The sequence below is a fragment of the Ailuropoda melanoleuca genome, chromosome 7, assembly GCF_002007445.2.
Source record: "Ailuropoda melanoleuca isolate Jingjing chromosome 7, ASM200744v2, whole genome shotgun sequence".
Taxonomy (NCBI): Eukaryota; Metazoa; Chordata; class Mammalia; order Carnivora; family Ursidae; genus Ailuropoda; species Ailuropoda melanoleuca.
Genome location: NC_048224.1, coordinates 61,313,681 through 61,327,697, shown reverse-complemented (window position 1 = coordinate 61,327,697; position 14,017 = coordinate 61,313,681). Strand labels below are relative to the sequence as shown.

Below are 14,017 nucleotides of genomic sequence, written 5' to 3'. Positions count from 1 at the left end.
CTGTTGAAATGTGATCTGGAGCAGTGGTTTTGAAAGTTGTTTGACCATACTGTATTATAACAAAAACATTTACACTCATAATTCCAAAGAAATTTCATAAATCAGACCTTATTGGTATGCCTGGCATGTAGCAAGGATATTTTCTGTTTATTTTATCCTATTCTTGGTCATTAAAAAAAATGCCAGTCATGAGTCCGATGATAAAATTACTAATGGATTGTGTCCCACAGTTTGAAAAGCAGTGATCTGGAGCAATGTGTTTGCTTCTTGGTGCTCCCTTTTAAGTAATGCGTTACTGATCCAGGAAAGTGCCTGGATCAGTTCTGTTCAGAGGCTGCGCTGAGCATTGAGAATACAAAGAAGAAAAGACATTGGCAGATGAGTATGCAGAGTGTAGCTGGGTGGGATTCGGGGAGTGGTAGTGGTAGTGATGAGAAATGTACCACGTGAAGACTGGTTTAGGAATACGATGTTTATCTTAATGAATTTAGAGAACATAGTGTGTGTCTTGAAATAGTTGAATGGTTCAGGGTTCCTTTATGGAATACATAAAGAGGATAATCAAGATCATTTAAATAACAGACTGTGATATTTTTTAAGGTAGAAGTAGCACTATGGAAGAGCAATAGGGAAGCAGATTTCAAAGATTTCAAAGTTCTTAATATAAGAACCAGCCCCATTCGGTTATGGAACTTCGCTTTTAGGGCAGTGGTTTTCACAGTTTGGTCTCAGGACCCCTTAGCACTCTTAAATTGTTGAGGACCCCAGAGCATTTATTATATGGCCTATAGCTGTTGGTATTTACTGTATCAGAAATGAAAATGGAGAAATTTAAAAATTATTTCACTTAAAATAATAACCAGTTACAGTATTTTTTTTTAAATGAAAAGTCTTTTCTAAAAAAATAGAAGAATGGCATAGTTTTATATTTTTGAAAATCTCTTTTAACTTCTGGCTTAAAAGACCTCAGCTGATTCTCCTATCTCCTGCATTCAGTCTCCTAAGTTATATTGTTTTGGTTGCAGTATGTGAAAAAAAATTCAGCTTCACATGGATGTTTAATTAGAAAAAAAGAGGAATGCTATGATAGCCTTTTCAAGTAATTGTGGTCATTTCTTTGATATTGTATCCAAACCTGACAAGTGGCCATTTCATAATGGTGATCCACAGTATGGAGTCTGGAACCATATTCATGCACTTTTTTATACTCTATTACATAAAATATATTGGACTATCTTGGCATTTTGAATGGCTCTTTTATCATGCATGATCTGGTGAAATTGTGCATTGGTTATTTGGAGAATAGTGGTTCACGGAGTTACGTGGGTCTTTAAAATACTGACATTTCAATTTGTAATATCAAAAAATTATATCCATTAATACCACTACAGATTTCATCATAAAAGTCCTGAAGTATTATGAAGCTGTCAAGCTCATGGTGGTAGACATGTTTAGTAAGTTTTCATTTTTACTTGAAATTTCGAATTTTACCATTCTTAGCGAGTACTGTCAGTTATTTTCCTTGAAGTGACTGGTTTGCTTGTTTTGTTTTTGAGAAAATACCTGCCAAGTATCAAGTTTAAATCATGATAGTTTGTCATTTATTCTTTCAAGTAAAAATGATGTTCTTTGAGAGAAGTGGCTAGTTGAGCTTACAGCTCAAAAAATGATACAGCCATGTCTTGGTTTGCAGCAGAAGTGATTATGCATACTTTCTGTTTTGTTGAATAGAATGTTCAAAAGACATGTACTCAACAGTTAAAATCAATTAAAAATAATGTTTGCAACTTTATCTAGGACATTCTTAAGTAAAACTGGTTTCTTCTTCTTCTTTTTTTTTTTTAAACTGTAAGTGCTTGGTGGTGACTCATACAGTGACTGCTAGCATAGTTGAGGGCTGCTGTCCTGCTTTTGAGTGAAGGCATCCGGAGTTTCCATTTTGCTCTTGCTCCATCAGTGCATGTGTTGGCAAAGTGAAAAAGGCAAATACTGTCTTAATATTTTATGAAAATAGATTTGACCTGGTGGATGCCCTGAAAGAATCTTAGAGACCTTCAGGGGTTTACAGACCACACTTTGAGAACTGCTACTTTGGGCTATTGGACTTTTATCAAAGACATCTTCAGTCTAAAGTGGCATGATTATTAGTCAAAAATATTTGGATGGGGAGAGTATTGTTATAAAGGAAAGGAGGTCGAACCTGATAATCAGTGGGGACCTACCTGATTTCCAGTTTTATTTGTGGGTTGGAGGTGAGGCAGATGGGTATGAGAGGTAGGTGGCATGGCTCTTTTATGTTTTATTAAACACTTCCCATTGGGTCTCTTCTTCTTCTTCTTTTTTTTTAAGAGTTTTAAAAAAAGATTTGTTTATTTATTTGAGAGAGAACGCGTGCACGTGTGAGAAGTAGGGGCAGGTGGGGAGGGCAGAGGGAGAGAATCTTCAAGCAGACTCCACACTGAGCACAGAGCCTGATGCAGGGTTTGGTCCCAGGACCCATGAGATCATGACCTGAGCCGAAACCAAGAGTTGGACGCTCAACTGACTGAGCCACCCAGGTGCCCCTAAAGACTTTTATTTTTAAGTAATATCTACAACCAGTTTGGGGCTTAAACTCACAACCTGAGACCAAGAGTCATATGCTCTACTGACCGAGACAGCCAGGTGCCCCTTTACTTCTAAATTTAGTTAAGACATTCTGGGAGAAGAGAAGGATAGTAGGAGGATTTCAAGGCGATGGTACAGTAGCTAGGATGGAGTTTTGCCATCTACCCTCCAAGAATTATAAATTAGAGATATATAGGAGGGGAATCTCTGTGTTTATTTCCAAAGCAGAGACTCAAGAAAACAGTGAAAAGATAATCAGGAAACTTAGAAACTACAGAAAAGTACAAAACAAAAGTCACCCATAATTCTACCACCTGAAGATACCAAAATGTTAACAGTAATCTAGAGGAAAGGTGCTTTTATAGGCCGTGACATAGGGCAGTTATTTGTCATTAGGGAACTATGCAATCATTTGCAGCCATCCGCATTGGTGCTCTCTCTGTTTGTCACGGGGCTGCAGAGTTGATAATTCCAGCGGTGCTTCTCACAGATGAAACATGAGTGGTGCCTTCCAGAATCAAGCAGTGCTGCAGCTCTCCCAGGTATAGACTGTCTGCACATGAATTATAGGATAAGTATACTCGTAATTAAAATTATGCAAGAGTCATTTTTAGACTTTTAAAATTTCATGATTTTGTTAAACAGAGTTTCTTAATATGGAAGAAAAAATACTTTTATCACTTTGGAGAAAACCTGGTGGGTAGGGATCACTAACAAAAGAGAAAATGTTCTAGAAAGTCATTAGTTTTGTTGATTTTGTAAATTGCCAGGTTTAACCCTACCGCCTGATGATCAGAGGCAGAAGTACAGATCTCTGGGAAATCCAACCACCACAGAGAAAACCACACCCTTCTTACCATCGTGTATCTACCGGAATCAAACCCAGGAAAAAACGCACACTTCCAACGTTTTATCTAATGAACAAAACAACTTCTGTAGAACTACTCATCCAGATTTTGTCTTAACTTCAAAAAATGGTGCTTCTCTCAATTTGTTTTGTGAGGCACAATATCAAGACGCACTTTTGAAAAAAAATGATTTAAAGGAAGAAAACCATAACCATTCTTTAGGTGAGTTGCTTACGTTTTTCTCTTCTGTACATAATTAGCAGTGTTACCAAGCTGTGCTAAGATACGAAAAGTCCTTTCTGCATTTTTTTCTTGTCCCCTGTGGCTTTAATTATGAGCCCCTACATGTTGCACAGCCACTGAGCTTGGATTGGCTGTAGAGCTGGACATAGAATTTGTGACTTTCTGAGAACAATTGCAGTACTCATGCTGACTTCAAACCTCCCATGGTAGCATGGGGTCTTCAAAAAGGGGGGCAGTGAGTTCTGTGTATACCATTTTTCTTTGAGAGAGAAATAGTTAGAGATTGATTTAAAATGTGCGCGGTGGTGGTGGTGTGGAAACATGATAGAGGATGTGAAATGTGAGACATAAGTTGGTGATGGCAGTTATTATTCAAAAAAGAAATCCCCTCCAACTCCAGACATTCCGTTTGTCCTCACTGCATCTCTGTATTCCCAGCACCCAGCACGTTCATGCCAGAGAACTGGCAGTGTCTGATGGTCTAAACTCATGGAACTCTCATGGCATTTTCTTCTTGTCTTTTTTTCTTAACTCCTGTTTCTGTGCCCTACTCCCACCTCCATTTTTTTTTTTTTTTACATTTTGTCACCATAGAATATTGTATAATTGTGTTCTTCGCCCTCTCAACATGGAAAATGCTTATGATACATTCCATAGTCTTTGTAACCATAATTTTAGTGGTTGTCATCATTATGCTAGTCATCAAATAATATATCAGTATTTAATGTTCTTTGCAGTAGGGCTGACTTGTTTCTAATATTTTTCATTTAAATTTAATTTTCAATTTTAATGGTGTTTTCGTGAATATGTTCTTTGGGCTAAGTTATAAAAAAACACATAATATGACAAAAGGTGTCTTCACTTACTACTTAGGATTGGGCACCTTTGTGCATAATATTTTATTTCTGATTTAGAATAATTCCTTAGTATGGAAAGGTCTAATGCCTTTAAACATTTTTTTAAATAGCATACTCTCTTAACCTTTTATTTTGGAAAATTTCAAACATCCAGAAAACTTGAAAGTCCACTGCAATGATTAGCAGTAGATCTCAATTCAACAGTTAATATTTTGCCATGTTTACTGTATATTTGTATGTGTTTATGTACATTTATACCTACATCTGTATCTCTGTCTATATTTGTATGTAATTTGCTCAGTCATTCCATTGCATGTAATATGCAGGCATTATGTTAAATCATTTTAAATATTTCAGCATGCATCAAGTAAAAAATTAGGACATTCTTCTGTATAGTCCCAGTACCAGTCAAATATTCAAATCCATTTTAGAATTCTTGCTATTGTCCCAAAATGTCTTTTTTTTTTTTTTAAACAGGATCCAGTCAAGTTCATTTATTACATTTGGTTGTTATAGCCCTTTAGTCATTTTTAATTTTAAAAAGTCCACACTTTTTTTCATAACATTAACCTTTTGAAGAAGGTCATGTTTTTATTAGGGTTTTATAGTTTATTTCTGTCATATTAAAGAAATCCTTGAGGGCTCTAAAATCTTTGGCATACATTACTTATTTTTTTTTAAGATTTATTTATTTCAGAGAGAGAGCATGCGTGCAAAGAGGGGGCGGAAGGGGCAGAGAGAGGAGAGAAGCAGACTCCCGGCTGAGTACAGAGCCCATTGCGGGGCTCGATCCCACAACCCCAAGACCATGACCTGAGCAGAAATCAAGAGCTGGATACCCAACCGACTGAGCTTCCCAGGCGCCCCTGGCATACGTTACTTTTGATAAATATTTTTTTTAGCATAGTAACTTGTAAAATTCTCAAGTTTTAAGACTTTATTCTTTATTTTTTGAAACTAAGTTTTCCTGATTTTTATTCTAGGAGAAGGTATTTTACCATGTTGGGAGAAAGTGACCGAACCGATTGAGGAAGGGAATGATGTGAACATAAAAAAAATTGGTGATTCTTCAGAAGTGGCTAATATTGAAGAAAGGTATCATCCATGTTGAAAGGAATAAGAAGAGTGACCGTTTAATGTAAAAGCCAGCTATTAAGATAGAGCGCTTTCTTCTTTTTTTTTTTTGAAAGACCCAGGGTTTTCTTGCTTTTGCTTGAATATGCTTTTAAGTATAATGTTAAAAATACAACTTATCACATATTGTGAGCAATAGACAGCTGTTAGGGAGATACATCAAATCAAGTAGGTTTGACATTGTTTTGGAAGAACTGAGCAAAATTTTTTAACCAAAGGGGAAAAAAAATCTGGATAAAATTAATCTTCTCTCAAATAAGTAGATCCCATTTTGGCTAAGACAGAAACAAATTACTATTGAGTCTCACATATAAATTATAATTGGGTAAGTCTGGTTACAGAATTTAAAAATATTATGACAAAGAAAATATCAATACTGAAGTTTATTATTTTCTTAAATATTTGAAATATTTTTGTATATGTTATGGATGGGCAAATGACTTCTGATTATTGCTCTATTTACATCGTCAAGGCTCTTAAAGATGCATATTTGATGAAATTTTCAAAATATATTTTAAAGTGATACAATGAATATGATATTTCGAAAGTTAATCTACAGGCAATAAATGGACTTCAGAAAGGTTTTTTTCTCAAATCGTGTAGAGTGTTGCATATTTCTGTATTTTGGGAAATGGGGTGGGATTATAGCTTTCATTGGATTGTCAAAGGGGGTCTCTGACTTTGAGAAAGGGTAGTTCTTAGTGTAGTTAGGGGTGTCTATATCAGGCACACTAAGTGTCAAATGTTTACCACATCATGATTTGCATGTTAAGTAACTTTATTTTTATGATTAGACCTATTAAAACTGCTATCAGAGAAAGGAAACAGACATTTGAAGACTACTTAGAAGAACAAATTCGGCTGGAAGAACAAGAACTGAAACGAAAACAGATAAGGGTAGGCATTTCCACTATTTTGATTAAATTCACTAAGGCTTTAGAGATTTGTTTATAATTTGCTTTAAAAATAACTTTGAAATAACTTGGATGTACCAAAATTAATTCAAATATTATTCTCTATTTTAGGAAGCAGAAGGATCGTTCCTAATCAAAGCAAAACCAAAACAACCATTTTTGAAACGAGGAGAAGGTTTAGCTAGATTTACTAATGCTAAATCTAAGTCTCAGAAAGGGAGAGAAAGTAAACTAGTGACTGATCAGAGCATTTCAGAGGACCAACCTGTGTTTAAAACGGATAGACAACAATTCCAGCGGAAAACTGCTCTTATAAGTAAAGAACTGTGTACAGAGAACCCACCTGTTAAAAGGAACAATAAAGGTAGGGCCAAGAGTGGTTTTGTCACACTCAGCCAGAAGCCAAAAGTGCTTAAGAGTAGTAACAGGAAAAGTCTTCCTCCATCAGGTTTGAAAATACCTGGAGGGAAGAAATGTGATGGGCAATTTAGAGACCAGATCAAATTAGAAAAAAAAGTTGAGTCTAATAATAGAGAAAATGTACCCGAATGTGCAAAACCTTGTGATACTGATTGTAAAGTCTGGAATAAGACCCAGGGTAAAGATAAACTTCCTCTTTCGGCAGGACTGGTCAGCTGCATGTCTTCTAATAGCCCAAAAAATGAGACCCTGAAAAAGTCAGAATCTTCTCTTGACCTTTCTCTTCAGAAAAAATTAGAGCATTGGGAACAAGAAAAGGAAAAGGAAAATTTGGAGTTAGATGAATTTTTGTTTTTGGAACAAGCTGCTGATGAAATATCATTTTCCAGTAATTCCTCATTTGTACTGAAGATCTTAGAGAGGGACCAGCAGATCTGCAAAGGTCACCGGCTGTCTTCCACCCCTGTCAAATCTGTGCAGCCAGAGATGGTGACGCTGGATCCTGTTATTCAGTGTAGCCACAATGAGGCTCCAGGCTGTACTGAACCTGAACATGAGGGTGAGGGTGGGATTGCACCTAACCAACCTGATTCAGTGTCCTCACCTGAAGGATATAGGGAACAGTCGTGCAAAGTCAGTAGGAAAGCCTTCCAAATGAGCACTTCTGAAAATCAGGCTCGGTGGAATGTAAGTGATGATGAAGGTGTCACAGACAGTGACAGGAGCACTGACTCTGAGGAGCAACTTGATATTACCATAAAACCATCAGCTGAGGATAAAGAGAAGGGTTTCAGCAGCAGAGAAGACAGTCCACAAGTCTGTGATGGTAAGGGGCCTTTTAGGGACCCTGGGACTCAAGAAGAAAATAAAAGGAGAGATGTTGATTTAGATCTGTCTGATAAAGATTACAGTAGTGATGAGTCTGTCATTATAGAAAGCTTGAAAAACAAAGTTTCTGAGTCCTCAAGAAGACCCTTATCTGTAAGTATGAGTAAAATTGACTTTGATGATGAAAGAACTTGGACTGACCTCGAAGAGAATTCATTTAAACATGATGCTGTTCTTGGGAATGAGGCCATTTATGGGACTCCTCAAACAGCCTACCCTAAGAGTGAAATATGTGTATCAGACAAAACAATAAAGAGGAAGGTTGCACCGGTCAAGAAGGGAGAAGTCTTGAGGAAACCCAGTAGGAGCACAAGTCCTCCTCCTACATCGGATCTCATGATGAAATTCTTCCCTGCTTTGAAACTGAAACAAAAATCAGATTCACACTTGGGAAATGAACCCATGTTAAACCCAAGTCAAGACCAACCACTTGGTAAGTCAGCATTATAAAATAGGTATCAGAATGTTATAAATTTCATATTTACCTTATTAGTCTGCTGTCAGAATGCTTAAAGTCCTAACCTTTCTAGTTGCTCAGTAGAAGTCTAATTAGATGATTTGTTAAAATTTGATTTATTTTGTGGGCCTAAGTAATAGCCACTAGTATAAAAGATTTGGATGCATTGTGATTTCATGTTTTTCAAATTTAAGCCTATGCCTTATTCTCAAGGCTTTAAAATTAATTTGTTATAAAGTGAGATAACACTTTTGTAACCAGAGAGTACCCAATATGTGGTTTGTGTCACTGTGAGGTGAACCTTTGTGCGCACTTTTTAAAATGACTGTGTTTTTACTTAATTTTTTTACTACCTCATGTCCTAACTTGCTAAATAGGACCAAGAAGAAATACAGTAAAATTGAAGTTTCCTTTCTTCCCTGGACCTGCGCTCCTAGTTCCCTTTCCTAGAGGAACCTACGTTCCCATTTCATTTGTATATTCTAAAAAGATTCTGTGCATGTGAAAGTATATGGGTGAGTGGGTATATAATCTTCCTACACAAACAAAACCATGGTTTTTAAAATTTAATTTAATTTAATTTAATTTTTTTATAATAATATTTTTTTATTATGTTAGTCACCATACAGTACATCCCTGGTTTTTGATGTAAAGTTCCATGATTCTTTAGTTGCGTATAACACCCAGTGCACCATGTAATATGTGCCCTCCTTACTACCCATCACCAGCCTATCCCATTCCCCCACCCCCCCCCTCTCTGAAGCTCTCAGTTTGTTTCCCAGAAAAACATGGTTTTTTGTATACCATTCTTCACCTTTTTTTTTTTTAAAGATTTTATTCATTTTATTTATTTGAGAGAGAGCACATATAAGCATGTGGGGGATGAAGGCAGGGCAGAGGGAGAGGGAGAAGCAGACTCCCCGCTGAGCACACAGCCTTCTGCCTGTGCTCAACCCCAGGACTTTGGGATCATGACCTGAGCCGAAGGCAGATGCTTAACCCACTGAGCCCCCCGGGTGCCCCCTTTAACTTGTTCCTAATAAATTTTGGAGATTGTTCTTTTCCGCATACACATCTGCCTATTCCATTTAATGGCTTTATAGCACTCAGTTAACGTGATGGACTTTTAAAATTCGTATTTGAAAAACTCCATTCTATTATATCATATTATAAAAAAACTCTGAATGCCTCGCAAAGCACAGGTGCTTTAAAATATAAATTATAACTTAAACTACTTAAAAAATACTCTGATTTTAAAAGTAGTACTTTTTGCAGAAAGTTTGGAAGCTTAAAAAGTATAGAATGAAAAATGCTTATAACTAACCTATCCAAAGGTATGTGTGATAACATTTTGGGATATTTCCTTCCTGTCATTTTTCCTGCGTATTTTTTTAATATGGTACAGTTATTTGTTAAAACTTATATTTTTGACCAAGTGTATAATACGCATTGGCCATATCTTTAAAAATCTTTGTGTATTCTTTAAAAAAGATTTTATGTATTTATTTGAGAGAGAGAGAGAGAGCACACCAGCAGAGGGAGAGGCAGAAGCAGAGTGAGAAGCGGGCTCCCTGCTGAGCAGGGAGCCAGAAGCGGGACTCCATCCCAGGACCCTGGGATCATAACCTAAGCCAGAGGCAGATGCTTAAAAACTGAGCCACCCAGGTGCCCCTCTTTGTGTATTTTAAAAATGGTTGCAGGACATTGTATGAAGGCAACATTATTTTAGTCAGTAGTTTCCTTAATGTTGGATACTTAAATTATTTTTAACTATTAGAAATAACACTGCAATGTGTATTTTTGTGCAAAAATCAGTTTTTCAAAAGGGTAATGGGAGGACAGAAACATTGGCTATTTTACTCTTTTAAATAGCAAATTTGTTATGGAAAAAGTCTAAATTTATATTTCTGCGACTAGTGGGGGTAAACTTTGATTTTGGTGTTGATTAGTGCTTTAGATGTCTTGTGAATTACTTATTCATGTTCTTAAGCTATTTATATATGTGTATATTCATTAATTTTTAAAAGATTTGCTTATTTTTAAAGATTTATTTATTTTAGAGAAAGCACATGTGAGCATGTGCGGGGTGGGGTAGGGGCAGAGGGAGAGGGAGAATCCTTGAGCAGACTCCTTGTTGAGTGGGGGCCTGATGTGGGGCTTAATCCCAGGACCCTGAGATCATGACTTTAGCAGAAATCAAAAAGTCAGACACTCAACCAACTGAGCTACCCAGGTGCCCCTATTTATTTATTTGAGAGAAAGGGAGCACGTGAGCGGGGGGCGCCGGGGGGTATAGAGGGGAGAGGAAGAGAAGCAGACTCCCCACTGAGCATGGAGCCCAACACATAAGCTGTCGTGAACCTGAGATCGTGACCTGAGCCAGAACCAAGAGTCAGTTGTTCAACCAACTGAGCCACCCAGGCATCCCTATATGTACATATTTAAATTGAAGTATAATTGACATATAACATCCTATTAGTTTCAGGTATACATCATAGTGATTCAGTATTTTTATTCATTACAAAATGATCCCATGATAAGTCTAGTTACCATCTGTTACCCAACAAAGATCTTTCAATAATGGCTATTACCAAAAAGACAAAAAATAAACGTATTAGTTTTTTAAAAAATTATTTGAATTTCTTTTTATATGTAATGTTAATTCATTGTCAGATTGATACTCTTGGGGTTGAGTAATGTCTTTCTTAAATTTAGATTGGTTTCATCTGGAAAGTTAGGCCAATATAATTTTTGTTGTTATTAGAAGCGTCGTTTCTCATGCATTTTAATAGTACCAATGTTTACAGTATTTTTGGCTCTAAATGTTAATAGCTAGCAATTGTTTTTGGTGCTGAAGGCCTTTTGTGAAGTTCAGTATATATGGCCTATTTTATAGGTGACAGTGCTCGATCTCAAGTTTTGAGAGAGAAAGTTATTGAATTGGAAACAGAAATAGAAAAATTTAAAGCTGAGAACGCATCTTTAGCTAAACTTCGCATTGAACGGGAAAGTGCCTTGGAAAAACTTAGGTAAGTTTGCATCTATAAGTTGGGAAAAAATATAGTGATTCAGTTTTATCTTCAAGATAATATTTAAAATATTTGAAATAATTTTTGTCAGTCCAACAAGATAAAGGAAAAGGAAGTGAAATCTTTTTTTCTTTTTTTTTTGAAATCTTAACCACATAAAAATTTTTTAATTAAAATGACCCATTGTAGTCAGACATCTGTTAAAAGGGGAATTCTCTTAGTAAGGAGATCATAAATTGAATTTTGAAAAGGATTTTGGAGTTGTGAATTCAAGTGCTACCTTGGCCAGGGCATTAATTTTCTAGGGCTACAGTATCAAAGTGCAGTTGATCCTGAACAATGTGGGGTTTAGGGGCTCCATCCACCTGTACAGCCAAAAATCCACATATAATTTTTGACTCCCTAAAATCTTAACTACTAATAGTGTACTGTTGCCTGGAAGTCTTACTGATAACAGTTGATAAACACATGGTTTGTTACATGTGTTATATATATATTCTTATAATAAAGTAAGGTAGAGAAAAGAAAATGTTAAAAAAGTCATAAGGAAGAGAAAATACATTTACAATACTGTACTGTAAAAATTTGTATATAAATGGATCCATGCAGTTCAAACGCATGTTGTCCGGGACCAACTGTACACACAAACTAAGTGGCTTAAAACAGCAGGAATTTACTTTGTCATGGTTGTGGAGGCTAGAAGTCTGAAGTCAAGGCATCAGCAGAGCCATGCTTTCTATCCTATCTTCTAGTGGTTGCTGTCAATCCTTGGCATTTCTTGGTGTGCAAATTATCTGTTCAGGTCTCTTCTTTTCATTCTTTTGGATATATGCCCAGGGGTGGAATTGCTGGATTCTGTACTTAATTGCTGGCAATTCTATACTTAATTTTTTGAGGAGTCACTGTACTGAGTGGCTGCACCAGTTTACATCACATGAATTGATTCGATAATTTGAGCCAGCCTTCTGTTCTAGGAATGAATCCCACTAGGTCATGGTGTAAATCCTTTTAATGTGCTGTTGGATTTGGTTTGCTAGTATTTATTGAAGATTTTTACATATGTGTTCATCAGGGATTGTCCTATCGTTTTCTTGTGGTATCATTGTCTGGCTTTGGTGTCCAAGTGGCTACCCTCATGAAGTGAGTTTGGAAGTATTCCTTCTCTTTTTTGGAAGAGTTTAGGCAAGATGGGTACTAATTATTTTTTTAATGTTTGCTGGAATTTACCTGTGAAGCCATCTGGTTCTGAACTATTCTTTTCTTGGGAAGCTTTTGATTAGTGATTCAATTTCCTTTTTATTGGTCTAGATTCTGTTTTGGTAGGTTGTATATTTCTAGGAATTTATCTGTTTCTTCTAGATTATCCAGTTTTGGGGATATAATTGCTCATAATATGATCCTTTTCATTTCTGGGGTGTCTATTGTAATGTGTCCTCTTTCCTTTATGATTTTATTTGAGTTTTCTCTCTTTCGTAGGTTTGTTGATTTTGTGTGTTTTTTCCTTCTGAGACTTCCGTAATGAGTGTATTGGTTCTTTTGTAGTGTCCCATAGATCTCATGGGCTTTCTTCGCTCTGGTTCATTCTTTTTCTTTTTTTTTCCTCTGACTTACCTCAAATTACCTGTCTTTGAGTTCACAGATTCTTTCTTCTGCTTGGCTAAATCTGTTGTTGAAGCTCTCTATTGTATTTTTTCACTTCATTCATTTTATTCTTTAGCTCTAGAATTTCTGGTTTTTAAGTTTTAATTATTTATTTTTAAGTAATCTCTACACCCCACATGGGACTCAAATTCATGAAAGCTGAGATCAAGAGTCACATGCTCCACGGACTGAGCCAGCCAGGTACCCCCCCCCACCTTTTTTTAAGTTTTATTTAATTAGTTTTAAGTAATTGTGTTTTTTAAAATGATTTTTGTCTCTTTGTTGAACTGTTTTCTTTCATGTCATATTTTCCTGATTTTGTTGAGTTATCTGTGTTCTCTTGTGGTTTGCTGAGCTGCTTTATTATTATTATTTTTAATGTTTTTTTTATTATATTATGTTAGTCACCATACAGTACATCCCTGGTTTCTGATGTAAAGTTCGATGATTCATTAGTTGCGTATAACACCCGGTGCACCATGCAATACGTGCCCTCCTAACTACCCATCACCAGCCTATCCCATTCCCCCATCCCCCTCCCCTCTGAAGTCCTCAGTTTGTTTCTCATAGTCCATAGTCTCTCATGCTTCATTCCCCCTTCTGATTACCCCCCCTTCTTTATCCCTTTCTTCTCCCACCAATCTTCCTAGTTCTTATGTTCCATAGATGAGAGAAATCATATGATAATTGTCTTTCTCTGCTTGACTTATTTCACTTAGCATTATCTCCTCCAGTGCCATCCATGTTGCAGCAAATGTTGAGAAATCGTTCTTTCTGATAGCTGAGTAATATTCCATTGTATATATGGACCACAGCTTCTTAATCCAGTCATCTGGTGAAGGGCATCTCGGCTCCTTCCATGATTTGGCTANTATGGCTGACGATTTTGAACATTTTTCATGTGTCTGTTAGCCATTTTTATGTCTTCATTGGAAAAGTGTCTGTTCATATCTTCTGCCCATTTTATGATTTCTTTATT

General features: G+C 36.3%; 1 protein-coding gene across 6 annotated transcripts in view; it reads left to right on the top strand.

Moving 5' to 3' along the window:
- Positions 1–14,017, top strand: part of CENPJ (centromere protein J) — a 52,810-nt gene that overhangs the window by 6,836 nt on the left and 31,957 nt on the right. For 5 of the 6 annotated variants that reach the window (XR_004626660.1, XM_034664934.1, XM_034664930.1 and 2 more), the window contains 5 exons: positions 3,378–3,677; positions 5,539–5,650; positions 6,484–6,586; positions 6,715–8,344; positions 11,265–11,397. Coding sequence is in view for 5 of the 6 variants with exons in the window: in XM_034664934.1 (XP_034520825.1) it covers positions 3,378–3,677; positions 5,539–5,650; positions 6,484–6,586; positions 6,715–8,344; positions 11,265–11,397 (2,278 nt within the window). In the remaining variant the exon portion in view is untranslated. The remainder of the gene's footprint in view (positions 1–3,377; positions 3,678–5,538; positions 5,651–6,483; positions 6,587–6,714; positions 8,345–11,264; positions 11,398–14,017) is intronic. The other variant, XM_011232891.3, reaches the window with a different exon arrangement.